General features: G+C 41.1%; 1 protein-coding gene across 9 annotated transcripts; it reads right to left on the bottom strand.

Moving 5' to 3' along the window:
• Nucleotides 1-1,655: 1,655 nt before the first annotated feature.
• On the bottom strand, nucleotides 1,656-25,745 carry Znf180 (zinc finger protein 180). Of its 9 annotated transcripts, none has more exons than XM_013068638.3 (5): nucleotides 25,567-25,745; nucleotides 22,670-22,748; nucleotides 16,164-16,238; nucleotides 8,697-8,823; nucleotides 1,656-7,544 (listed from the first exon to the last, which is right to left on the bottom strand). In XM_013068638.3, the coding sequence occupies exons 2-5, from the start codon at nucleotides 22,718-22,720 to the stop codon at nucleotides 5,800-5,802; spliced, it is 1,998 nt and encodes a 665-aa protein (XP_012924092.1). In that variant the 5' UTR covers nucleotides 22,721-22,748; nucleotides 25,567-25,745; the 3' UTR covers nucleotides 1,656-5,799. The 9 variants fall into 9 exon arrangements, with proteins under 9 accessions (XP_012924092.1, XP_087056619.1, XP_012924091.1 ...); XM_087200493.1 differs by having other exon boundaries at nucleotides 22,670-22,751; XM_013068637.3 differs by having other exon boundaries at nucleotides 25,488-25,745.
• Nucleotides 25,746-26,275: the final 530 nt, after the last annotated feature.

The following is a 26,275-nucleotide window of genomic DNA, read 5'->3' on the forward strand; positions in this document are numbered from 1 at the left end:
TCAGTAGTCCTTGTTTGTTTGGTACTTAATACATAAGCTAGAACTTCCTGATGCTGATTGCCTCATAACTCATTACCCTTTGCAGCCAAAACAATTTGTTTGGTATTCACCATTTTTGGTATTCATCACACTTCCTGGAACCAATTAACTATCACTACTGAGGTACCACTGTATCTTATGGATTCTATGATGACTTGGATGGATGAGTCCAAAGTTAACCAGTAAAATTACACCCACTATGAGTTGCTGTACAGATAGGAAAGAGATGCTAACAAAATGAATGATCCAGTGGTAATCCCCATATATGCTGCACCCAGGAGGGAGTAGCAAGATACTAATTATAGTCTAATTTGATCCTGATAGATGATTGTGCATTCTTTTCTATCAGAGAAAGAAAGTCTACATGTAAACCAGGTTCTAGTACACTGATCTAAGAGATGTGAGGTCTTCTAACCTTGAATGGGAACAACAGTTAGAAGCAATGGAATTATATTTAGATATTTGGTTCCTAGGTTTCCCTTGGCTACATACTTGATGTTGCTCTATAGTTAATGTCTGTAACTCTCCCCTTTCAGCTTTGTCTTCTGGATGATCAATCTATCTATATTTTTCCTGCCCCATATCCACCCCTATGTGATAGAAAAGGCCACTTTCATTGTTTTCTTCCTACACTTTAACAAAGCTCATGAGGACTGTATTAATCTTTTATCTGCTCTCTTCAATGATAAACGTGACCAAATGCTCCCAGAGTTGAGCCCATTTATTAAATGTGTCTTTATGTGTCTTCACACAGCCTGTGGGCTTGCACACGAGAGCCAAGTGATGAAAAGACCAAGCTGAGTGTTAGCAAGGGGCTCTATGTTAGAATTTTAGGTGCTCGCTTCAGTGATGACACTCATAGTTTGCAGATGATCAATCTAGAAAAGGTTCCATTTTCTACACAGACTACAGCTAAGTCTATTTTACCACTTTTTGTAGATGCTGATTAACATTTGCCTGCAGGACAATTTAGACTGACCAATATAAAACAAAATAGTCTTTATGAAGACTATTAGAAGCCCTTCACACTCAGCCCATTTTGTAGTTTTTATTTTGAGAAAGGGTCTTGCTAAGTCACCCAGGCTAGGACTGAAATTGTGATCCTCCTGCTTCAGTCTCCTAGAGTCCTGAGATTAGGGGTATGTACCAAAATACCCAGCTATCTTTAGCACTCTTGATACTGCATGTAACAATGGACCAAAGACTCTGCACAAACCTACTTGTTTCTTCTAATCATAACTAATGGTTTCTTGATAATCAAGAGAGTTCCTGCCTTCTTTGCTAGGAATTCTACTTATGCCAACGGGTCCTGTAGCCCGACACCACCCAGATGACACTGAAGGTGTTTTTATCTGTTGATCACAAGATATTACAAGCTCAGTTTTATTTTTCTGTCTTAGACAACTGGCCTAATAACCCTGGTCCCATATTGTTGCACAAACAATGAGCTCACAGGGTAAGGTGCACCAAGAGATTGGTTGCCCTGTCAGGGCATGAACTGATATTACACTTTCCAGTTCAACTGTAGTTGTAACCCAGGCTCCCCCTTTTACAATTTTTAATTCAGTTTCTGACCTATTGGAATGTTTCATAAGTAATCACAAAAGGTCACAATATTGTTTCACTTAAAGCAAGATGCTTTTGTTTTCCTTTATATTAAAAAGTACAGCTAGACTTTATCCAGAATTAACAGCGAATAATTTTCCAAATACAGTGTTATTCTATTTCCTCATGTGAACATAAGATCCATAACTGAATACTAGGCACTCAAAGGTAGAGGCTACACGACATGGGGATGCTGTGGTGACAGGATACTTAAATTCTTGGGGACACATCCTAGACCTCGCTGTCTTCATATACAGGTTTAGAGAAGCAACACTATCAACATCCGATTAAAGCATGAGGTTATAAAAAGAGATCTCCATGCCTTCTACCCCAATACAATATATAAGTAGTAAGTAAAATGGACAGTATCCCCAGTATCAATAATGGAACCCCCATACAATTAGTACAGAATATGATCAGAGAATAGAGATATGGATTTGGGATTTCACCAGGAAAAATATCTCCCCTGGTATTTCTATAGGTTTGGTTCTTTCTAAACCTAATTTCAAATACTAAAGTTTCAGTTCATTCCACTTATGATCACACCTACATATTACTTATTTATTTATATATATTTTTTGGTACTGGGGATTAAACTCAGGACCTTGTGCTTGTGAGGCAGGTGCAGTGCCACTGAGCTAAATACCAAGTCAAGTTAATGGCATGTTCATAACTTTTTTTTTTTTTTTTGCAATACCAGGGATTGAACTTGGGACCTTGTGCTTGCCAGGCAGGCATGGGGCCACTGAGCTACATCCCCGGCCCCCCACAACATTTTTTTTACGTACAGAAAATTCAGAAATTTACTTCCATAGAAAGTTTAGGATTGCCACAAAATGTCTTGCAGAGTTCTATCCCCGGTACCAAAAAAAAAAAAAAAAAAAAAAAAAAAGTCTTGCAGAAATAGAATGGTCTCCATTCTGCCAGATCAAGTTATGGTGGAGAAAACTGTTGAAAAACCAAATATAAAAGAAAAAGAAGTGCTTATGGACAGAATCACCCATTTGGTCCGTAGTCAGTTTTAAAATTTAGTATTGATTTACTCTTCAAAAAACTAGTTCTGGGAAACTATTTCTTAAGATCAAGGTATTAAAAACATTTTGTTCAGTTTTACTTCTAAATTTAGTGGAGTGTGGTGAAAGAAATCTGACCTGTAAAATGTATACATACAGTGTGAATAACCCTTATCCAAAATGTTTAGGACTAGAAGTATTTTGACTTTCAGAATATTATAGATTTTGGGAGCTGGGGGTTTAGCTCAGTGGTTCCACCTCCTGCCTCACAAGCGCAAGGTCCCGAGTTCAATCCCCAGTACCAAAAAAAAAAGAATATTATAGATTTTGGAAATTTGGAGATGCATTAGATATTTCGGTGACGGGACACAAGTCTAAATACAAAACTCACTTATGTTTTATAAACACCTTACACATGTAGCCTGAAGGTTGATTTTATACAATATTTTAAGTATGCCTGCACTTTGACTGTAACTTGTCATAAAACACAAGGTATGAAATTTTCCACTGTGGCACCATGTCAGCATTCAAAAAGTTGATTTTGGAGCAATTGGAGATTTCAGATTTTTGGATTAGGGATGCTCAACACAAGTGCATGTATATACATATACTCATATGATACATTTATATACATACCTATATTCATACATGTTATTAAAATGAAGCTATTGGTTCCTTTTTTAATACAAACTTTAAGAAGTTTAATTACATATTTGAGGCATGTTAATACTTCTTTTACTTTGGTTCACCATTTGGTAAATATGCCTTTTGTTTTTTGCAATGGGAAAATATGGAGAAAATGATAGAAATTAACATTTTTATTAGTGAACCTAATTTATTTCAAAACACTTGCCAACCATAAGTCATTCATTACCCAGGAGTGGATACATTTATGACATAGTACACACAGTCGATAACCTACCAAGGTTGCCAGAAACACACACACACACACACACACACACACACACACACACACACACACACTTTCTCTCTCACACAATAGATACTTTCAAATGGTTTTTCGGCAATTTTGCAAATTTCACATTTTCAATGAAGTATTTTCAACATTTACTGATGAAATTCCATTGGAATAAAAGTCATTTCCAAATATTCAAATTTTCAGAGCCCTATTTTTTTTGCCCACTTTTTATATTCATTTGTACAATCTTTATTCCTTGCCTTCAATGAAAGACGCAAAATCATCCAATTATATCAAGCACCAATACTAGTTTTATCTATAATTTTGGAGAAGTCTACGTAGGTCCCATTGTTAAACTGGTATTTTCCACAATTTCAAGCCCTCTCCAAAAGCCACTACATGGAGAACTCTTGCTGCTTCTCTATTTGTGCACTCATGGACTTGGAGGACATGATCCTAGGATGGGAGCCAGTTTTCCAAAGGTCAACAACTGTTCCCCCAGACCTTCTGTCACTGCCAAGTGTGCTAAACCCTGGGACTTAATTCTCAAAGACTGCTCTACTGGGCAGTTTCAAGGGAATGGAATTTCACCAAAAGTTGTATCAGATGTCATTTTGGGTTTTCCTTCATTTCTCCAGGGGAGATACCTCTATGCTCTGATCTCTCAGTTCAACTCTTGACTTTTTTTTTTTTTGACACAGGGTCTCATTTTGTAGTTCAGGCTGGACCTGAATTCACTATGTAATCCAGGCTGGCCTCAAACTTGTGGTAATCCTCCTGCCTCAGCCTCCTGAGTACTGGGATTACAGGTGTGTGCCACCAAACCCAGCCAGTGTTTGGGGTTTTTTTGGTACTGGGGATTGAACTCGGGACCTTGCACTTGTGAGGCAGGCAGTGGAACCACTGAGCTAAATCCCTGGCCCCAGCCAACATATTTTTAAAATTTCCTTTCTAGGATACTAATTCACATGATGAGAATTCATGACTTACAGAAAAATCCCAGAAAGACTGTGAACCAAATCTTAAAAATCAAAGAATACCTAAAAAGGTTGCCACACTCAATGCCTTCTCGCAAGCTTAATTCAGGTGAAGAACATTTATGCAGAGCAGCACATCCCCAGAGGACTCTCACATTAGGGAATATATCACAGAGAATAAAGACAATAGTACATGAGGGGAAAAAACCTTTCCTGAAAATGCTTATTTACACTACATTAAATATATTAAAGTAAGCCTTCATAACTTCTGTACTATCCATGCATTCTCATTCTCTTAGCAGAACCCTTTCAGGTCTAGATTTTAGTTATCCATTTCCAAGGAACTATTTTATTTTCTGTAGGTAATATCCCTAAGGAATCTAAGCCCTAAGGAGTGACTAGCTCATGTTAAGCCAAATGGAAATCTCAGAACCCTGGGTGATCTCTGCTATCTGATTGCTCAGTTTTTCCTAAATGGTTAAACAAGATGGCAAACTTTGTTTCTTTTTGGATTTAACTAATTTTTCTCATCATATCATTTATTATAGCAAAACACCATATATTTCTAAAAGAAAAAGACTTGATATAAACCAAAATATCAAATAGATACATTCATAATCTTTCAATTTTGATCCATACACAAATATAGTTCTAGAAAATAGTTCTATATTTTTCTCCAGCATTTTTCATTTTGTATCATAGCCATTTTCCATTTTTCCCCTCTCAAAATTATCATTTATAACAGAAAGTGCTATTTTTTTAAAAAGGTGTGTAAACTACCTAATGGGGAAATCATGTAGTAGAATGATATATGGTAACATTGTTTTCCAGCCTAAGTTCTAAACACTACAGCAATCTTTCAACCTTCTCTATAACAAGTACACCAGTGTTAGAATTTTGTGTGCTCTTTTTGAGAAGAGGTCCACACTTCATTGGTTTTTCTCTCCAATTCAGGACTGAGTGCTTTCTGCTACAAAAAGTACCCATATTTAATAATTTTTCAGGAATGTTTGTAAGGCCAAATTTGATTTTGCATGTGAAACTCCTAAGTTAAAAATGTGCAGTACATAGATTTTCCCCTTTTCTTCATAGAAATTTCTAGATACATAACAAGTGATCAAAGTTTGTCAACATACATTATCTAAAGTTATCTAAACACATATATTATCTAAACACACTCCTTTAAAATAAACTTCTATAAAGAACAAAAGTAGAAAGAATCAATTCTGGTTTGAAGATTTGTAAACTAGCTATATTCATGGGGTTTCTCTTCATTATGAGTTGCCTGATGCCTGAGAAGCTTAGAGCTATTAATGAAAGCTTTCCCACACTGATTACATGTAAAGGGTTTTTCTCCAGTGTGAGTTCTTTGATGTACTATAAGTCGAGCACTCAAGCTGAATGTCTTTCCACACTGACTACATTCATATGGTTTCTCGCCAGTATGAGTTCTCTGGTGTTGAGTAAGGCATGAACTCTGTCTGAAGGATTTCCCACATTGATTGCATTCATAGGGCTTTTCTCCAGTATGAGTTCTCTGATGTACAACAAGAACATAACTCTGGCTGAAAGATTTCCCACACTGATTACATTCATAGGGTTTTTCTCCAGTGTGAGTTCTCTGATGCATAACAAGGTGAGAACTGCGGTTGAAAGATTTTCCACACTCATTACACTCATAGGGCTTTTCTCCAGTGTGCGTTCTTTGATGTGCCACCAGCTGAGAGCTCCAGCTGAAAGATTTTCCACATTGATTACATTCAAAGGGCTTTTCCCCTGTGTGAGTTCTCTGGTGAGCAACTAGTTTATAACTTTGACTAAAGGATTTTCCACATTGATTGCATTCATATGGCTTTTCTCCAGTGTGGATTCTTTGATGTGCAATAAGTTTATAACTCTGGATAAATGATTTCCCACATTGACTGCACTCATAGGGCTTCTCTCCGGTATGAGTTCTTTGATGTGCAATAAGCTTATAGCTCTGCCTGAATGACTTCCCGCACTGGTTGCATTCGTAAGGCTTCTCTCCAGTGTGAGTTCTCTGGTGCACAACAAGGACATAGCTCTGGCTAAAGGATTTCCCACATTGATTACATCTGTATGGTTTCTCTCCTGTATGAGTTCTCTGATGGGAAACAAGGTGTGAGCTCCGACTGAAGGATTTTCCACATTCATTACATTCATAAGGTTTCTCTCCAGTATGAGTTCTCTGATGTGCAACAAGATGTGAGCTCCAGCTAAAGGATTTCCCACACTGATTACATTCAAAAGGTTTCTCCTCAGATTGATTTCTCATGTTTTGAGCAATGGATGAATTCTGAGAAATTTTACTACATTTATACTGACTCTCTTCAAGAGGAATTCTCTGTTGTTCATTAAGGGATAATTCATGGTTCAAAACTTCCCCACATTCCTTAAAATCAAAGCTTTTACCTCCTGAATGAATTTTCTCATTTATATTTATGGGTGTTGCTTGACTAAAACACTTAATACTGTCACTAAATTTATAGGATTTCTCTCTTTTTTGAGTTCTTGTAAACTGAATGAGATGTATGCTCTGAGGGAGTTTCCCACATTCATTATTTTCACATAATTCATCACTGTCATTAGTCTTCTGAAGTCTGTTTACAACAGAATCAGGTTGCAATTTTTTAACATGCGACACACATTTATGAAAATGGGTTTTAATGGGTACCATGGGAAGTGAAAGAAGACTGGAATTAGCAGCATTCTTCTCCTTAGATTCATCACTTTTGCAGATTCTCTTGTGAATAATTGCTTTCCTTTGAGTGAACTCCTCTTCCTGCAAAAGTCTCTCTTGCTTCTCCTGTTGCTTCTCCAACTGGTCCTTACAGCCATGAACTTCATCACATGAAGACAGCCAAGGATCATCTCTTGTTAATTTTTCTATCTTCACTCCATGAGAGAGTTCTTCATCAAAAATGCCCTGCTTTAAGGTTGATTCTCTTCTTCCAAATGCAGTTGCCAGGTCTGGAATAAAGCAAAATAAGACACCATAGACAGATTATGTTAGAGCTAGAATATTGGAAAAAAACTTCACAAGAATGTAAAATATATGAATTTGCTATATAATCTGGGTTTAGAAAGCAAACGGGTAGGAATAAGCAGTAAATATAGAACTACCACAGTCCAACAGTATAACAAGGCACTCAACTGGAACTATTTTTATCTCATTTTTGTTTGAATAAGCAAGATTTTGAACATCAAGTAGCCTCATATTCTGAAATAAGATCATGTATGCAGAATTTACAGAATCTTAACACAATCTTGCAATACTTAGTGAATAAATAAAAGGACCTTTTCACCTTTAGTAGTGCTAGACACATGTTCACTACAATAGATCATTGACTACATTGCTAAGAATTTATAGAGGCATGAAACTTGCTACAATAGTCTGTATAAGCAAGACTTGAACAAATTGCATTTACAAACCCAAGAAAGAAAAAGGGCACATGGGCCAGGATTTAGCTCAGTAGCACCACACCTGCCTGACCAACACAAAGCCCTGAGTTTGATCCCTGGTACAGAAAAAAAAAAAAAGAAAGAAAGAAAGAAAGAAAAAGGGCACAATTATCACAGTTCCCTAAATACCTCACAGGCAATATTGCCCATAGATTCCTGTGATTTCAACTGAGAAGGAATAGAAGTTTGTTCAGAAGAACAAGCCTGAATGGATATTAGATAATTCCATGATATGTACAACTGGAACAGTGGTGACCAAGAGGTGGGAAAAAATGTGGCATTCTCCTATAAAACAAACCTTTTATACCTGTAATGACCCTTGTGTGTCTGGTTCCCAATTGGGAAGTCCTTTTTACACTCTTCCCACTTTCTCCAACTAAGAGATTAAGTGTAGTTTGAAAAGCTGACAGAGAAAGATATTGGACTTTGGGTGTTTGGGCTAGGGACAAAAGAAATTACTGCCTTTGACCTTTGGAAGCCATGAAGACTGAATAAGCTCAAGACCAAGAAATTTTACCAATTCTACCTAACAAATCAAAATTAATCTTCACAAGGGATGTATGGTCAAAATCGTTCTGGCTGCCGAACTCCACAGCTCTTAATGGGGATGTGAAAACATTTCAAGAGACATACCTTCATTATGTGGGATGACACACTTACCCCAAGACACCAGGTCTCTGTGGTTCTCTAGGGTTACACCTCTGTCTGGGGTCCTTACAGCAGGGTTCCAAGTGCCCTGATCCTCATGAGTGAAGTCCACAGTCACAATTTTGAAGTTTACTCCTTCCTAAAACAGGACACATATTTATGCTCAACTGGGCATTATTTCATTATGAAGTAGGAAAATGTCTGACAGATGAAAGTAGAAAAATATGATGACCTGGGGAGACTGTCAGTGTCCAAAAGATTCTGGTTGAAGTGTATGGATGTCTTTGGATTTTTGATGCTGGACCTGTTTTTAAATCTCCAAAGAGGGACACCAGATAAGAAGTGATATAAATTGTTTTCCCTCTTGTCCACATTAAAGAAATCTTATTCTGAATTTTACACTGGTGAATTCTCACTTAAGAATTCCCTCCAGATTCACAAGAAACTAACCAGGGTGGGCACATTTTTTTCTGTCAATGATCAGTTAGTAAATATATTTGCAGTCCATATATTCTCTATCACAACTATTCAACTCTCCTGCTGTGACAAGAAACCAGTCACAGAAACCATGTAAACAAATGGCAAGATTATACTATAATAAAACTTTATTTACAAAAACAGGCTGTGAACCTGCAGGGTGGACTTTGTAAATGCCTGAGACAGATGATGATATATAAGCATCAATGAAAGGCAGTATATATAGGCAAAGAGCCCTGGATTTAAAAGAAAAGACATTTGGGGTTTGTACCTATAATAAACATATCTGAAATAGAATTCTGAATTGTGAAAAGTTTTACTACATGTATATTAACTGCCTTCAATCAGACTTCTATGGGTGTTTATTTGTAATTTGATAATTTATCTTTTAATGGTGAATTTATTCCATTTCTATTTATTAGGCATAGTCACACCAAACTAATTGAGTTCCTGACTGAATTGTGATGTTACACAAAAAGACTATCACTAGAGTTTACTAAACAAAACATAAGGCTGCCCATTATTAATAAGATTGTTAGGTCTGAGAACCCTGAAAGATTAAATGACAGCCAATGTGACTTTTATCCTAAACCCTTGGTCTTCAGATGACAATACTATTTCTTTTTTGGGGGGTGAGGTTTAAGATAAGGGGTTGAGTAGGTAGCTCAGGCTGGCTTGAACTCCCAGCAATCTTCCTGCCTCAGCCTCTTAAGTACTGTGATTACAAGTGAGCACCACCACACCCAGCTGACAGCTCTGTTTCTGTACACACTCAGCTTCAAGGCAGAGCCTTCTAGGAGACAATCACTGTCATTACCGACATATAAATGAGGTCTCTTGCCCTGCCTCCTCTAAACAGGAAAGGCCTGTTTCCAAGACAGGAATTCTGACCCCAAAAGGAAGGGTTGAGAGTGACCTGTCCTTGCCCAAAGACAGAAAACAACAGGGAAATCTAACACCTCTTGCCACTAAAGGGTCTTTATATAGACAAGGCATTCTTAAATTATGGTTCATGCACAGGATTCTTGGTCCTGAATCCCATGAAACTACATGTAAAATGCTGTTCTACATGCATTTTCCTAAGTCAGAACTCATTAAGTTTCACCAAAATCTCAGTTTTTCATGATTAGCCCAAAATAGGATTTGGACATATAATTTACAAACCACCACCTGTGTAGAACACTGATATTTAGGGTACTCTTTTTCAATCTCTAATCCATTCCTCTTTTCAATGAACACTCTCCTTCAATGTTTAATGCAGGTCCTTGTAGTATTGAGCTTGTTCAAATATCAAATAATCAACAGGAGACTAGATTAATATCTCTCATTCCATCCCTTTGCAATCATTCTCAAAGCTCCATGGAATTCAATCCTAAAACTCAATACACTTTCTCTACAAACCAGCATCTGTATCACTAGACCATGACCCACAAGGGCACAGAGAAGGCATTCATAGTTTACAACCATAATTCTAACACTTACCATAGTGCTAATGTATAATAGATACTAAATATATTAAATTTAATAAATTATTTCAATAATTGAATCAATGGTGTTATTTCTTTTTCTTTCTTTCTTTCTTTCTTTCTTTTTTTTTTTTTTTTGTGGTACTGGGGATTGAACTCAGGACCTTGTGCTTGTGAGGCAGGCGGCAGAACCACTGAGCTAAATCCCCGGCCCTCAATGGTGTTATTTCTAATAAATCAAAATAACCCTGGTGCAAATTCTGCTTTACATCCTCTCTTCTCACCTGAATCACAGAAGGCACATCACACACCCATGTGAAAAAGTCCTTCAATATGCAGATACTGGCTTTTCTGGACTTCCATCCCAGTTATTTTATTCTTCCTCTCACCTGTCCAAAACACCCCTGCTCTGATTCTCTGCCATGCAGTTTTCTGCCTTAGAAGTAGCCAATGCTGGGTGGAAAAACCCAGAATAAATCTGTCCTCCTTTAAGTTGAGGATGTCAGGTATTTTGTCTCAGCAATGAGAAAGTAACTAAGAAACCTCACTTCTTGAAGTTGTGTCCTTTCAACCTTCCAAATCCCACCACCCCTATCCAGAGGACTCATACCTAGGATTCATCCTGTACTACAAGAACTTGTATTGTCTTGTCTTGCATCATCTATAGCATCCACCTGTAGACTCCTCTCATAATACAGTGAACCCTCCAGTTACAACTAGCCTCACATACAAACAACCTGGGTTATGACCAAAATTTTAGTTTTAACTTACAACTAAAGTCTTGACCCAAATGCTAGCTGCATGTGTGGTTGTAAACAAAGACTAGCAATGCCAGAAAAGCATATGTAAGCATACGTAACCATCAATCTGAGCCCAGATATGTGTGTTTGTTGGCATGATTTTGGTTAGTACTTTACATAATTGCTACAATTACTGCTATCAAAATGGCCCCCCAAAAGCTAGAAAAGAAATAAGGAAGGAAGGGAAGATAAAGAAAGCAATCACAATAGAAAAGGAATTATGCAGAAATATGAGTGGCGTTCATGTGACTGATCTCGCTAATATGTACAGCATGTTCAAATCTACCATCTTGACAATCTTACAGAGAAAAGATTTATATAAGGAAGCTAGTGTTGCTAAAGTATTACTCAAATTAGTAAGTCACAATTAACAATGTTAGACAAGGTAGAAAGGCTATTAGTTAGTGTGGATAAATGAAAGGCAGATGGCAGGTTATAGCCTGGGTCTATAAATGCTATAAATGCACATCTCATAAAGGATAATCCATCAACAAGTGATAATAGTGAAATATTTTGTGCCAGTAAGGAGTTGTTTCACAATTTTAAAACAAGAGCTGGGGTTCATAGTGTAACTAGGCACAGTGAAGCAGCCAGTGCTGATAAAAGGGCTGCTGAAAATTACATATACCATTTCAAAATGATAACAAAGAGAAATGGTTTTTGCTCTCATCAAGTTTTCAACTGTAATGAAACTGGGCTTTTCTGGAAGAAAATGCTCAGGAAAACATACATTACCAAGGAAGAGAAGAAAATGCCAGGCCACAGCCTATGAAGGATAAGCTAACCTTATTGCTATGTGCCAATGCAAGTGGGGACCTCAAGATAAAGCCTCTCTTTATCACTCTGAGACCCCTAAAGTGTTCAGAAAACATAGTCATGAAGAACAGGATAGGGGTGATGTGGGAATTTAAGGCAGAAGCCTGGGTAACAGGAGTGCTTTTTCTGGCGTGGATCAGGGAGGCTTTCTGTTCTACTGTTAAGAAATATCAGGGCCAGGAATTTAGCTCAGTGGCACCATGCCTGCCTTGCAAGCACAAGGTCTTGAGTTCAATCTCTGGGACCAAAAAAAAAGAAAAAAGAAAAAAAAAAAAGAAATATCTAGAGGACAAAAGTTTACTACTCAAGGCTCTCATCGTCATAGACAATGCTCCTGCTCACCCATGAGATGTGGAAGAATTGGCTGAAGAATTCTCACGACTCTCAGTCAGGTTTCTCCCACCTAATATAACTTCTCTACTGCAGCCTATGGACCAGCAAGTTTATAGCTAACTTTTTTTTAAAAAATTCTTTTATTGGTACATTTTAGGTATACAGTACGTTTACATTTATCATTGGGTGCTTGTACCTGTACATGATGTACCTTAGTTCTTACTTTTTCCCCCATTACCTGTGCACTCTTCACCCCCTCCATCCTTCCCTATTTACATAGATTTCATTTCCATTTTTTCTTTCTTTTCTCATAATTTTTCCTTTCCCTTCTTCCCTTTCCCCTTCCCCTCCCACCACCCCTACACCATTGGACCTTTTCCTATTTCAGATTATCAATTATTCATTTTAATCATTTTAATCCTTATTTACACTTTCAGTTTCTCACACTAGAGAAACTATTCCGTATTTACACGTGTGTCCTATTTATTTCACTTAAGAGTATGACCTCAATATGCATCCATTTAGCTATAAATGTCTCTAGTTTCTTGTTCTTTATGGCTGAGTAGTACTCCATTTTATTTAAAAAATCACATCTTCTTTAGCCAGTTTCCAGTTGATGGGTACTTGGGCTGTTTCCAAGTTATAGCTATTACAAACTGTGCCACTATAAACATGGGTGCACATATATCGCTGTGGTATGATTCTTTTAATTCTTTGGGGAAGAAATCCAGCAGGGGAATAGCTGGGTCAAATGGGACCTCTAGCCCTAGTTCTTTGAGGTATCTCCATACTGATTTCCACAGCGGTTGCACCAGTCTGCACTCCCACCAACAATGGAGAAAGGTTCCTTTCTCTCCATGCCCCCAACCAGCATTTGTTATTGGTTGATTTCTTGATAGCAGCCATTCTTTCTGGGATGAGGTAGAATCTGTGTTGTTTTCATCTGCATCTCTCGAATGACCAGTGATGTTGAACATTTTTTCATATATTTATTTGCTGCTTTTACTTCTTTGTCTGAGAAATGTCTGTTCATGTCAGATGCCCATTTTTGAATTGGGTCTTTGAATTTGGGGGGTCTGATTTTTTTCAATTCTTTATATATTATAGATAGTAGACCTTTGTCTGAGGTACAGCTGCTAAAAATTTTTTCCCACATTGTAGGTTGTCTCTTAGCTCTGTTGGTGGTTTCTCTTGCAGTGCAGAAGCTTTTTAAAAAGATGAGATCCCAGTTGTTGATCCTTTGTGCTAGCTCCCGTGCTACTGAGGATTTGTTCATAAAGTCTTTTCCTATGCCAATGTCTTCAAGAGTTCTACCTAACTTATCTTCCAGCAAGTTTAGTGTTTCTGTCTTAATATTTAGATCTTTAATCCACTTCGATCTTAGTTTAGTGCATGGTGATAGGTATGGGTCTAGTTTTAATCTCTGGCCGGTTGAAATCCAGTTTTTCCATCACCATTTATTAAATAGTCTATCTTTCCTCCAGTGAGGGTGGTTGGCTCCTTTGTCAAAGATGAGGTGGCTGAGTATGTCTGGAGTTGTTTCTGTATCTTCTAATCTATTCCACTGATCCTCGAGTCTGTTTCTTTGCCAGTACCATGCTGTTTTAATCACAGTAGCTTTATAGTACAGTTTCAAGTTGGGGACTGTGATACTCCCTGCCAAACAATTCTGTTGCCTAGAGTTGTTTTTGCTATTCTTGATCTCTTCTGGTTCCAAATGAATTTTTGGATTGTTTTCTCTTGTTCTGTGAAGTATACTGTTGGAATTTCAATCAGCATTGCATTAACTCTATATAGTAGTTTTGGAAGTATGGCCATTTTCACTATATTGGTTCTTCCTACCCAGGAACAAGGGGTATCTTTCCATTTTTTTATATCCTCTTTGATCTCCTTTTTCAGAGTGCTGTAGTTTTCAGTGTAGAGGTCTTTTGCTTCCTTTGACTAACTTTAAGAAGCTATATACCAAGGGACCGTCCCTGAAGTTCTTCCAAATGGTCTCAGATACAGACTTAACCCTTTAAAAAGTTCCAGAAGGAAAATTATAACATTCCTATGTGGGGTTAACTGACAAATCCTAGGCCAGTGTCTCTCTAAGGACACTGAAATCTCCCTGGAAGAAAATGTGACCTAAAACTACACAGGAGAGAGACTTTGAAGGCTGTGTAGAGGAGCCTGAGACTTCAATTGATCCTGTGGTTGATGACACTGTCACTATAGCAGAGTCCATAAGCTTGCAAGCTAACAGTGGTGATGTTGAAGAAATGGAAGAGGAACACTCAGAGGGAACTGTCTACAGAGGAACTTCAGCAGCTTCTGCCTGAGCAACAGAGAATGGCAGCTGAAGTTTGTTCTAGGAACAAACTGCTGCTTCACTGCCTCCTGCCTGCTTTGCCATGGACTGTTTCTCCTCTGTGATGGCCCTCTGCCATGCCACTCTGCTTTGGAGCCAGCCAATTATGGACTGAAACCCCTACAAACTGTGAGCTGAAATAAACCTTTCCTCCTTTAACTTTGTGTGTTGGGTATTTTGTCTCAGCAACAAGAAAAGTAACTAAGACAATATACTTTTCCTTTCTATTCAGAGCATTCTTTTCCTTTTTCTCCTTTTTTTTTCAGTACTGGGGATTGAACCCAAGGCCTTGCCACTGAGCTACATCTCCAGCCCTTTTTAAAATTTTGAGATAGGGTCTTGCTAAGTTGTTAAATTGCCCAGGCTAGGCTCAAACTTGCAATCCTCCTGCCTCAGCCTCACAGAGTGCCGGGATTAGAGGCCCCAAATACCTTTTCTATCTTATTTACTTTAAAGTCCATGGATCATACATTTTAATCTTTCTATTTGAGCCATTTAAAAATTCTCTTTCAAGTATTACCTTGATTTATAGATCTTCCACTGACTGTACCTGGTAAATTATAAACAGAATGAATTTGATGATACTCTGCTGTCTACAGAAAGTGGGTTACAAAATGCCACTGAGAAAAAAGCTACAAGTACAGTTGAACAGAGTATTATAAATTAAGAATCACTGTCTTCTAATGATCCTTCTGGACCACCCAGAAACTATTATAGCTATGAGGACAAATTTTATGCCTTCTCCACTCCTATCAAACATTTCTCTACTCCAATTCCCATCCTCACCCTCATCTGATCTTTCATAGAATAAAACCAACTTCAACTTTACATCTCCCTCACCTTCATTCATCTAGTAGAAATCTTCCCTGCATATAGTCAATTTATTCACACATTTACTGAACTTGTTCTGGTACCAATCAAAGATTTTCTATAGTTTATTTCCTTTATTTTTTCTGTCTACTGATTAACTTCTTTTTTTCCACTAATTCATTCCTGTAATCACTTAAGTAGAGTTAAATCTTTTCAATCCTTTAAAAAAATAAAAACCAGTCTTTAATCTCAAATATCCTTTAAGTTCTCTCTCTTTTGATCTTTCAAGCAATAATCAAATTTCTTGGAAATTTCCCCAGTCTCATTTCCATTTCCTCACTTTCTACTCACTAAGCTCTCCTGGCTCTTATCACTGACTAGTCACATACAATTTTCAATGTAAAAAAAGAAGCCCTGCTTGACTCACATGGGATGGAGCGGTCAGTGGCCCAGCATCTTCTCCCTCCACCTTGATGATAATCTCTTGAGGAGGGAAAGAGTCCTGAGAAGGTGGAACAGATGAAAGAAGGAAAAAAATTAGGGAAATAACTCATAGCTCAAAACTCCCACTGTGAGTCAGCTAGAATTTAACATATGAGCTGTTCTAACACGTCCCACCTGCCAACCTTGGGCTCCTGGCCATCAGTACGTTCAAGCTGACCATATGGAGAAAGAGAGGGGCCACCTTGGGGGACACCGAGGCCCCAGATATGGGCAGAAGGTCCTTGTGGATCTTCCAGGCTGGCCCCACTGCCAGCTCAATACAGTTGTCGTGACCCCAGGTACTACATATAGCAAAAGAACTGGCCAGTTGGGTCCTGCATCGCAGAACTGGAGCAAATAAAATGGACTACAGCACCATTAAAGCCAGACATATAAAGGAAAGATAACAAATTAACTGAAAAAAAAATTTAGCAGAAAGCATCACCAATAAAGGACCTGTCAATAAAGATGTATGCTTTCGGTACCTGCCTCAAAAGCACAAGGTCCCAAGTTCAATCCCCAGTACCAAAAAATTTTAAAAACTGAAAAATTAAAAAAAATAAAGATGTATGCTATTAAGACTCTTCAAATCAATAAGAAAACGATAACCTCAAAAAAAATGGACAAAGGAAAACATGCAAACAACTCAATCAAGAAGAAATAAAATGACCAGAGGATATGTAAGCAGATTCTCACCTTTTTAAGTCAAAAACAATCAAATATCTATTACTATGTCTCTATAGAGGCCATGAATTCACACTGATACCTCTAAATAGAATTTAAAACACATTTCATTCTGCATTTCCTGGTTTCTGTAGTTATATCTTCTGTGCTAGCTTTTCATTACTGCCACAAAATACCTGAGATAACCAACTTTAAAAGAGGAAAGGTTTGTTTTGGCTCACAGTTTCAGAGGTTCAAGTCCATGAGCAGTTGGCCCTGTTCCTTTGGGCTGTGGCAGTACAATATGGCAAAAGTGTGTGGAGAGCCACCTGCTCACCTCATGCCAGTAAGGAAGCAAACAACCAGGAAGAAAACAGAGAGGACAAGACTGGGGTCACAAATATTCCCATCAAGGGCACAGCGCCAGTAGCCTACCTTCCTTCCACTGGACCTTACCGCCCAAAGGCTTCCAACAGCAACACAGGCTGGGACCCACACCTTTAACACAAGGCCCTTTGCGGAACACTTTTCTAAACTATATCATCTTCTCAGGTTCCTACTATACTCTTTATATTTACTAACTAGCTCAAACTGTTGTAACTGACCAACATTCTGACTACACAGAGTATTTGTTTACTGTTAATGATTCTTGACAGCCACTCTGACAGCCCACTTGCCATGCTTCATGTATTCTTAGTAGAAGTATAAGTTGGACAACCATCTTGGATTTGCTATGTTTATAAATAATCCTTCTTTCCACCCTTCTTTCTTTTTTCCTTCTTTATTTTTCAGTACTGATGATTGAATGAGGCTACATTTCCAGTCTTTTTTAAATTTTGAAACAGAGTCTTGCTATGTTGCTAAGTTTCTCAGGCAGGGCTCACACTTGAGATCCTCCTGCTCAGCCTCCAAGTGCTAGGACTACAGGCATGCACAGTGATGCCTGGCTAAATAATGTTTTATTTTTAAAGTATTGAAGACTTGCAAAAATAGAACTCCATGCAGCTCTCCCTAATGGTAATACCATACACGATCAACCACACTGTCGAAGACAGGAAGTGGACATTGGTACAATATTAACTCAGGTATAGATATTACTCAGATTTCCTCAGTTTTGTATATATTTTTGTGGGATTTTTACTTTTTTAATGTAATACTTCAAAGTATTTATCCTCGGGAAATAACAGAAAGTCTGTCTAGATCCAGGTACAAGAAATCTCATTAAAAAGTTAATCATCACTGTAAAAATGGGAGAGGGAATTAAATGTCCACTAGCAAGTGCCTGGTTGAATAAATTATGCTTTATCCAGACAACAAATACTATTTAGTACTGGTAGCCAAAGAGAAAAAAGAGATTTGCATGTACTAATGTATATAAATAACTGAAAGAGGTCTATAATAAGATGTTCAGTGAAAATATCAATGATTAATATACACAAGATGAATGATTCTCTTAAAATTTAAATATGCCCACAAGTCTGGAAAGACATTCTCAAAAGCATTAAAAGCAGTTTTTCTTTGAAGGGGTAAAACTGAGGAGCAAGCTGACTGTATGTTTCAATAGTACATCCATGTTGTTCTGTAGCATTTATTCTCTTAATTAGATATTCAGAAACCAACACAAGTATTTCCCTCATTAAAAAACCACCTTCACACAGATCATTCCTTTAGCTTCCTAAGGACTTTTTCTTCAGGATACAATCAACCTGTCAAATAGCAGTCCATTCAAATACGCATTTCTCCTTCTTAGGGTCAATCCCTAATACTTCAGAAAGAAAGAGAGCTATTAATAGAGAGAAATTTATAAATACTAGCCTGTATTTCAAAATAATTACATACTTTTAGTTAATTGGCTTTTGCTTTTAGAATGGCTAAGATCAGTTTTTAAAATGGCAAAAATTGAAAAACTTAATGATTTTAACTCAGCAGGTATTACACAGAAACAAAATTCCAAAATAATTCTTATCTAGCCCTATAATTGCTCACTGGGCTTATAGTTTTCATTCAAGCCAAGAATTGGGCTCCACTGATTTTACTCCATGAGAAATAAAATATCCATGAGATCCCTGCTAAGTACTGTGCATTCTCAGAGTTGAGAAGTGTGGTAGCCCGCTGCTAAGCTCTCTCACATCATTTGTCTGGGAGAAATCAGCTGCTGGAGTGTGAGCAGTCTGGAAAGAGGCTTATGGGGCATGGGTCTGAGGCCTCTTGCCAACAGCCACATGACCAAGTTTGCAGGCTGATTACCCACTGTATCAGGCTGTCAGGAGGCAGCAGCCCCAGCCAGCAATTTACTGCAACCTTATCAGGGGTCCACAGCTCCAGAGACGCCCAGTTAAGCTGCTCCCGGATTTCTGCCACAAGATCGAGGAATGAAGTTGTGAACCAAAGGAAGAAGTTAGAAGAATTTTATTGGAAATAAGGAAAGAAGAATAGCTCCTGAATTTTGAGGAGGGGTCCAAATGAGGTAGCCAGCAAGGCCCTTTGTCAGGGGTAATATATACAGCAAAGTCACAATGTGGGTACAATGTGGGTCAAATTACCATCAATCTATAGGATTACAAGTGTAGCTGCTTAGCTGATATTGATCCAATAGGGAAATAGTCACCTAGCAAAGATACATGGAAAAAAATAAAGGGAAGGGACTTTTTTTGAAAGGGATGGGTCCAGATGCTCTGGCCACCCAACTGGGCGACTGATGCCTATCCAGACTTACTGGATCAGGTGGTGCTGATTACAATATAATCTCAAGTTATTGTTTATTCCTTGGGGAGGCATGCAGGCCCAGCCACTGCATCTTTATCATTAGGTCTGTGCATCCATCCACAATTCTGATCTCTTTTTTGTGTGTGTGCTGACTTCTTGAGAACCAAGTCTCCCTCTGGCTGTATATTAATTTCTATCTAACTTAGCTGCCTATAATATGGTGACTCACACCTATAATGCCAGCACTCTGGGAGGGTAAAGCAGGAAGATGAAAGTTAGTAATTTAGCAAGATCCTGTCTCAAATTTAGAAAGGTAAAAAAGGGCTAGGGACATAGCTCTGTGCAAAGGACCTGAGTTTAATCCCCAACACACACACACACACACACACACACACACACACACACACACACACAAGCACATAAACAAACATACTTGGGTTGTTTTAAGCTGCTAACTTCTGGGTATACAATAACTGATAACTAGCACTATGTTTCTGTTTTTCCTGTGGGGCCTTGGAAAATATAAGAAGCACATCTCTGACTGTATGAACAAAGACAAGAAGGCAGGGCTGTCTGCCTTACCTTTCTCCTAGTACTTTACACAGGATATAATCAATAAATGTAACAGAAGTAATATAATAAAGAGATTCCTGATTCAGCATCTGACAAAGAAGAAAAGGACAAAGAGCGTTCAGATTCTCAAAAGATACTCAAAAGTCACTAGTTTAAAATACAGTATTGGGCCGGGGATTTAGCTCAGTGGCACTGTGCCTGCCTCGCAAGTGCAAGGTCCTAAGTTCAATGCTCGGGATCAAAAAAAAAAAAAATACAGTACTGATTGTCATATCAAATAAAATTTTGCTGATAGTTTTGATGAAGATGTTGTTATGGTTTTGATCTAAAACGTCCTCCAGGGCCGGAGATTTAGCTCAGCGGTTTCACTGTCTGCTGTGCAAGTGCAAGGACCAGAGTTTGATCCCTGGTACCAAAAAAAATAAAAATAAAATGTCCGCCATGTTCTTCAGAGCTGAGGCCTCGTAGGACAAGGCAGGTCACGAGTGGGGGCATGACCCAAAAGAGTGCATTCTGTCCCTGCCTCCCCTCTCTGCCTCCTGGCTGCCATAGTGTGAGGAGCTCTCCTCTGCCCTTTCACCATGTTGTTTCTGCCTTGGAGCCTGCTGGCCACAGACTGAACCCACTGAAACAGTGAGCCAAAATACCTGCTTTAACTTTCACCTGGTGGGCATTTTGTCCCAGTGATAGGAAAGTGACTAATATAGATAGAAATTTCTAACTGTAATTAACTCCCTACGAAACTCTTGCACATGTTCAAGGACTAATGTACAAAATACCTGCAACAGCACTGTTTGTAACAGCAAAAAGACTGAGCACTAAATAGCCATTAACAGTGAAACCATAAAACCTCTGGTATATTTAAAACTCAAAGTCTGGGCAGTTGGTACACACAGTGGTATTGGAATGTCCCCCAGGCCCCCTCAGAGGGCACACAGGGAATACATACGTGCACACAGAGGCACACGTCTCTCCATATTTCTACATCTATGCATCCTGAAAACCACGAGCCCACATCAGAACCTTCAATTCCCACTGATCACCATCAAGTGCATTCTTTTTCCATCTGTACCTCAATGCTCCGACAAGGGTTCCTGCTGCCCTCACTACAGTTCCTGACTTCATCAGCCCCCTGTGAGTACTTAATCTCCACTCCCCCTACCCTACCCTCCCTGACACAGACCTTTCTCATCTATGTTGGCTCTGCCACCCACAGGAGGCCACCCTCTGCCAAGGGACACTTGTCACCCAGCTTGGGCTCAGACTCCCCAGGCCAAGGCACCCCCTATCATGGACTCACTCCTTGTGCCATCTGGGCTTGGACTATGCCACTGCATGGATGCCCTCCATGTCCTGGTTGGCCCTGATATCCTATGCAGGCTTCCTTCATGCCCTCAAGCTCCTCTAGCTCCCACGTGCCAGCCATGCTGCACCCCTGCCCTGATGGGGCACATGTCTCCCCCTGCTCTGGCTCCAACACCCCCACCAAATTACCCCAGCAAGAACACCTGCACTGCCTCTATAGGAAACATCCCCTCTGTGGATGCCCTGTTCACCTGTTGGCTGTCACTCCACCCACATCCCCCTCCCCACATGCATACCAGCTTCACCCCACATGGGCTCTGTTTCCCCATGCCCAGCCACCACCTTGTCCAGACCCTGTCCTCATCCCCAGTGGGTTCTAACACCCACTCTGGGCTGCCCCCTACATACACAACTCCCTCCCTCCACCTGGGCTCTGACCCTGTACCAGGGTGCACTGTGGACATCCACAACTCAAGGTACCTACTCGCCTACCTATGGTTGTCGGGACTGGGTTGTTCAGGAAAGGAAGTTCAAGTTAATATTTTCAAGAGACTAAATGTTTTCAAAGAATATTTGCTGTAAGACAATGCTTTCAATTATTCATTTTTAACCTGAAAATGTACTGTACAAAAGTACAAAGCTATGGGTAAGTAATTTTTGAAAATCCCTTATAACATAACTGACAGACAACCTTTCTTAACTAGTGTATTTATGGTCTCTACCATATTTTCTACATGAACAACTTTCTATTTCAAAAGCCAATGACTTCTAGATACTATCTACTTAATATAAATCAGTATCTTTTTGCCAGTAAGATGCACTAGTATATCATATCAGTTTTAATATGGATGCCTCGGTATGTGCCATCTCATAATTTGTTGAACTATCTACAATTCATTGCACATTTAGGATATTCCAACTGTTCATTCTCCAACAAAGCTGTAAATTGCTGGAAAAGGTGAATCAGTACTCCAAAAACTTTTAACTCAAGAGTCCAAGTTTCTCCAAGAAAACACTGTCTCTACTAAAAAAGATGAAGAATTGCAGCCGAGAGACTCATAAAATGCAGTGTGTACATGTTAAAAGTCTACAACCGTGAGGGACCAAAGCCCCTGAAAAGCTACAGAGACCTCAGAGGGTGAGCTGTGGGCCTGGTGGGCAGAGGCCCCAGGGCTCTCAGGGGAGGGGCCCTGCTCTACGCACCTGTTCGTAGGCTTTCAAGGGCCTTGGGGGCTTCTCATCCCGCTCCTCCATGCTCCCCTCCAGGTTTGGCAGGTGTGAGCTGCTGGGAGAAGAGATGCCCTAAGAACATTCTCTGCAGGTCTACCCATCCCTACACCAACCTGCCCCCCAATCAGCCTCCGATCCCAGGATGCATACCCATGGCAAGGGTGCTTCTAGAGGTTTCTGCCCAAATACCTATGCATGAACCAAGAGCCCCCCCAGTCCTTCTTGGGCTGGCCAAGATCTTGCAGCTCCAAGCCGGCTCCTTCACTACCACCCACCCACAAGCCACCTCATGCCCAAACATGGCCTTCTCCCTACCACCAAAATCTGCAGCACTAGTCCCTCCCCTGGTCCACCGGATCCTGAGATCCACACAAACAACCAGCACATGGGGGACTCCGTGGTGTAAACCCTTTTGCCCCATCCCTAACATGCAACTCCAAACCAGCACCTCTTCCCAGGGCCAGCAGCACAGCTCTGGTACTAATGGCCCAGAATCACAGTCCCTGACATGTATGAACTGCATGAAGCTCGCCAGTTCCACCCCTAGAAAGTGACTCAGCAATGAGCACTGACCCTGCCCTTCCAGCAGCCTGGCCTGTCCTCCAGCAGCCCTGGGAATGTGGCCTCTACCTCCTGCTCAGACAGCCAAGCTGAGCTCAGAGCTCAGCTGCGGCCAGGCCCAGGTTCCTCCACCATCTTATCAAAACATCACTGGCTGAGATTCCCACCTCAACAACCTCCTGGGGCCCGAATGTGCAGCTCTGACCTGCTTCCTCCATCTCCCTGAGTGCAGCAGAGTCTGCACAGGACTGAGGACTGTGGCAGACACCAGCACAGGCCAGTCTAGGGCAGCCCCTCCTCAGCACAGAATGTGTACCTCGATAGCTCAGCTGCTTTTGTATTAATTAGATGTCTTTTTGTCTGAGACTAAAGCAAATCTACTCCATCCCTTGCACCCCAGCTCTCAGTTTTACCCACTGTTCTGCACCTCCAGATTCTCATTCAGGCAGTGCAGTGTGTGTTCCCAAGGGAGCTGTGCCTTGCACCTGCACCCAAGCCCATTCCCTCCAGGCTTCCACAGGTCCCATCTTGAGCTGCATCTGACTCCTGCCCTAACACTTTCCTGGGTAGCTAAGGCTCAGAGATCCTATCTCTCCACTAACCTGGGGACTGTCAGGCAGTGATCAGGGCAATATTGCATAAAGACACAAGCACTCTCTAAAAATCCATCTCCGGCCACCTTCTTCCCACCCAAACACCTATTCCTGTGCACAGAGGGTCACTGGAATGGCCCTGCCTCTCTTCAGCCCCTAACCTACAGCAGCTCTCTCCACCCGCCCAGGCATCCCCAGGCTGCACCAGGTCCCAGGCAGGACTGTGCAGGCTACCCCTGGAGCAGCCCCATGCCTCCTACAACCAGAGCCTGCAGATCCACACTGGGGCTTCCAGGCCTCCACTCTTGCAGCCACTGCACAGCGGCCCACCCTCTCCTTCATGGCACACACACCCCACCCCCACACAGGGCAGGTTCACACCCAGAATCTGCATCCAAGGCCTGAGTGCTTCACCAAGGGATTTTGTGCAGTCCCTGCTCCTGAGATGAGAATCTGCACACTTACCCTATGCTGCAAACTGAGATACCTCAGGCACCCGCAAGTTTCCATGAAAATCCTGGGGTCACCTACTCCACTGCCAAACACCAGAGTACCTAGGCGGTAGCCTGCGTACAGAGCTCAGGAATCTGTCACACTCGCCACCCTGGGAGTTCTCAAACTCATGCTGGTGCTGCACCCACGGAAACTGGGCCCTTCCCCTTCCTTCTGTCCAACATGACAGCCTGGGTGTCAGGCAGAGTCAGCTCCTTTCACATTCAAATCTGCAGCCCAGACTCTTGTCTCTCTACCAACCTGGACACTCTCAGGTCTGCAAGCTGAGGAGCCTAAGCGAAGGTCCCAGAACACCTGCTCATAATGATGCTATTATCCTGCTATCTCCCCCACGGAGCTGTCAATCTGACCACAACTGCTCAAACTCAGTCCTTCCCGAGCTGATTCTCTGCCTCCAACCCAGCATCTCCACCAAACCCGAATGCCCAAGAATTCTGCACTCTCCTACATGGATCAAGATCATAGTCAAGTTCCTGACTCCTATTCAGAGCACGTGGGGGGAGCACTCTGTCTAGGACCCAGAACTTGGCCGTCTATTGCAGAATCCCACCGAGGGTTTGCTGAAGTAACACTGCCTCTCCTGGGGTAAGAACCTGCAACTCCAACCTAGTGTCTCCACAAGTCGAGGGTTCCCACGCCTGAGAGAAAAACAATGTCTTCCAGAGTCCCCGAGGCAACTGCTCAGAATCTCACCTGGTGTTTCCAACCCAAATCCCTGCTTTAGAGTATAGTGAGAGTGGCACAGCCCCTCCTTCCAGGAACAGAAATCTGCCACTGTGCACTTCAAAAACCTGGGCACCCTCGAGCCCTCCACTACATAGATACAGCATTGGAGAAGGTCGTTCCCCAGGTTCTGCCCCATATCCGTGTCCCTGCCCTATCTTCCAGCAACATGAGCATCCTCAAGCCCCAGATCGGTGAACCACTTGCCCAAGCATCCACGCATGCGCGCCAAGCACAGTAGCAATTGCCTCAGTATCTCCACCAGCCTCCAGACGTAAGACTGAACATATCTAGCGATAAGGCGCCAGAACCCCCACCCACACACCACAGCTTACAGGTGTTGGCCTACATCCTGCGCATGCGCACACCGCACACCCAATGCTGTGTCTCCCCCCACCAACCTGGGCGTCCGAGCCCCGGCAGCGCAGGCCTGTCCTGTCCCTGCTTGGGATGCCGGCACGGCTCCGCGGCAAAACGTACTCGAGTTAAGCAGCCCCTTGCTTCGATTCTGCACCACGTCAGACTAGGGTTAAACTAGACAGATCCTCTTCCGATCGCTTGGGGTGAACTTCAAAAGGCTACGGTGCGGAACGATTGCAAGCATCCGCGCGCAGGACAATGGCTGCGCTTCGAGACGAACCCGGAAGTGCATTGGGCTGAGCGAGCCGGAACTCCAACTACCAGAAGCCTCAGCGGCGCGTGCGGCTTTAGGGTGGGCATTGCGCTCCTTGGTAAAGCAAGAGCTGGAGCGCTGCCCTACAGGGCTGAGCATCGTCCTTCAGGCTGTGTGTCGGAGGCTTTTGTGGGATGCTGAGACCAGTCTTTCGCAGGGAAGCGGTTGAAGAGCGGTGAGGTGCTCGACAAAAAGCTGGCCTCAGACCCGCTTGACGCCGGCAAGTCGCCCTGAAAATGGAATCTGAGTGGAAACGACAGTTTCTCCTGAGCTCTTACTGCCTGTTGGTTCTCTTGGTAAACCTGGTGTCCCTATTTTACAATTGAGGCGTTGCCATGCAGCCTTTCAAGAATCCGAAGTTTTTGTACTTGATAAAACAGGAATCCTTTTACTACCCAGGCCGTGGTGGCACACGCCTGTAATCCCAGCATTCTGTAAGGCTGAGGCAGGACAATCACACATTCGAGCAAAACCCTGCCTCAAAAAAAAAAAAAAAAAAAAAAAGTTACAAAAGAG

Source organism: Heterocephalus glaber, unplaced genomic scaffold, assembly GCF_053883595.1.
Source record: "Heterocephalus glaber isolate CG9 unplaced genomic scaffold, H.glaber_assembly_v1.0 deba00001744, whole genome shotgun sequence".
Classification (NCBI taxonomy): domain Eukaryota; kingdom Metazoa; phylum Chordata; class Mammalia; order Rodentia; family Bathyergidae; genus Heterocephalus; species Heterocephalus glaber.

Excerpts from the sequence above, each read along its gene's own strand:
- Znf180 (XM_013068638.3), bottom strand. The coding sequence starts at position 22,720 with ATGGAGGAGCGGGATGAGAAGCCCCCAAGGCCCTTGAAAGCCTACGAA. Across the intron at positions 16,239-22,669 it reads CCTTGAAAGCCTACGAACAG|GACTCTTTCCCTCCTCAAGA; the intron begins GTGCGTAGAGCA and ends CCACCTTCTCAG. Across the intron at positions 7,545-8,696 it reads CAGAGACCTGGTGTCTTGGG|ACCTGGCAACTGCATTTGGA; the intron begins GTAAGTGTGTCA and ends GCTTTATTCCAG.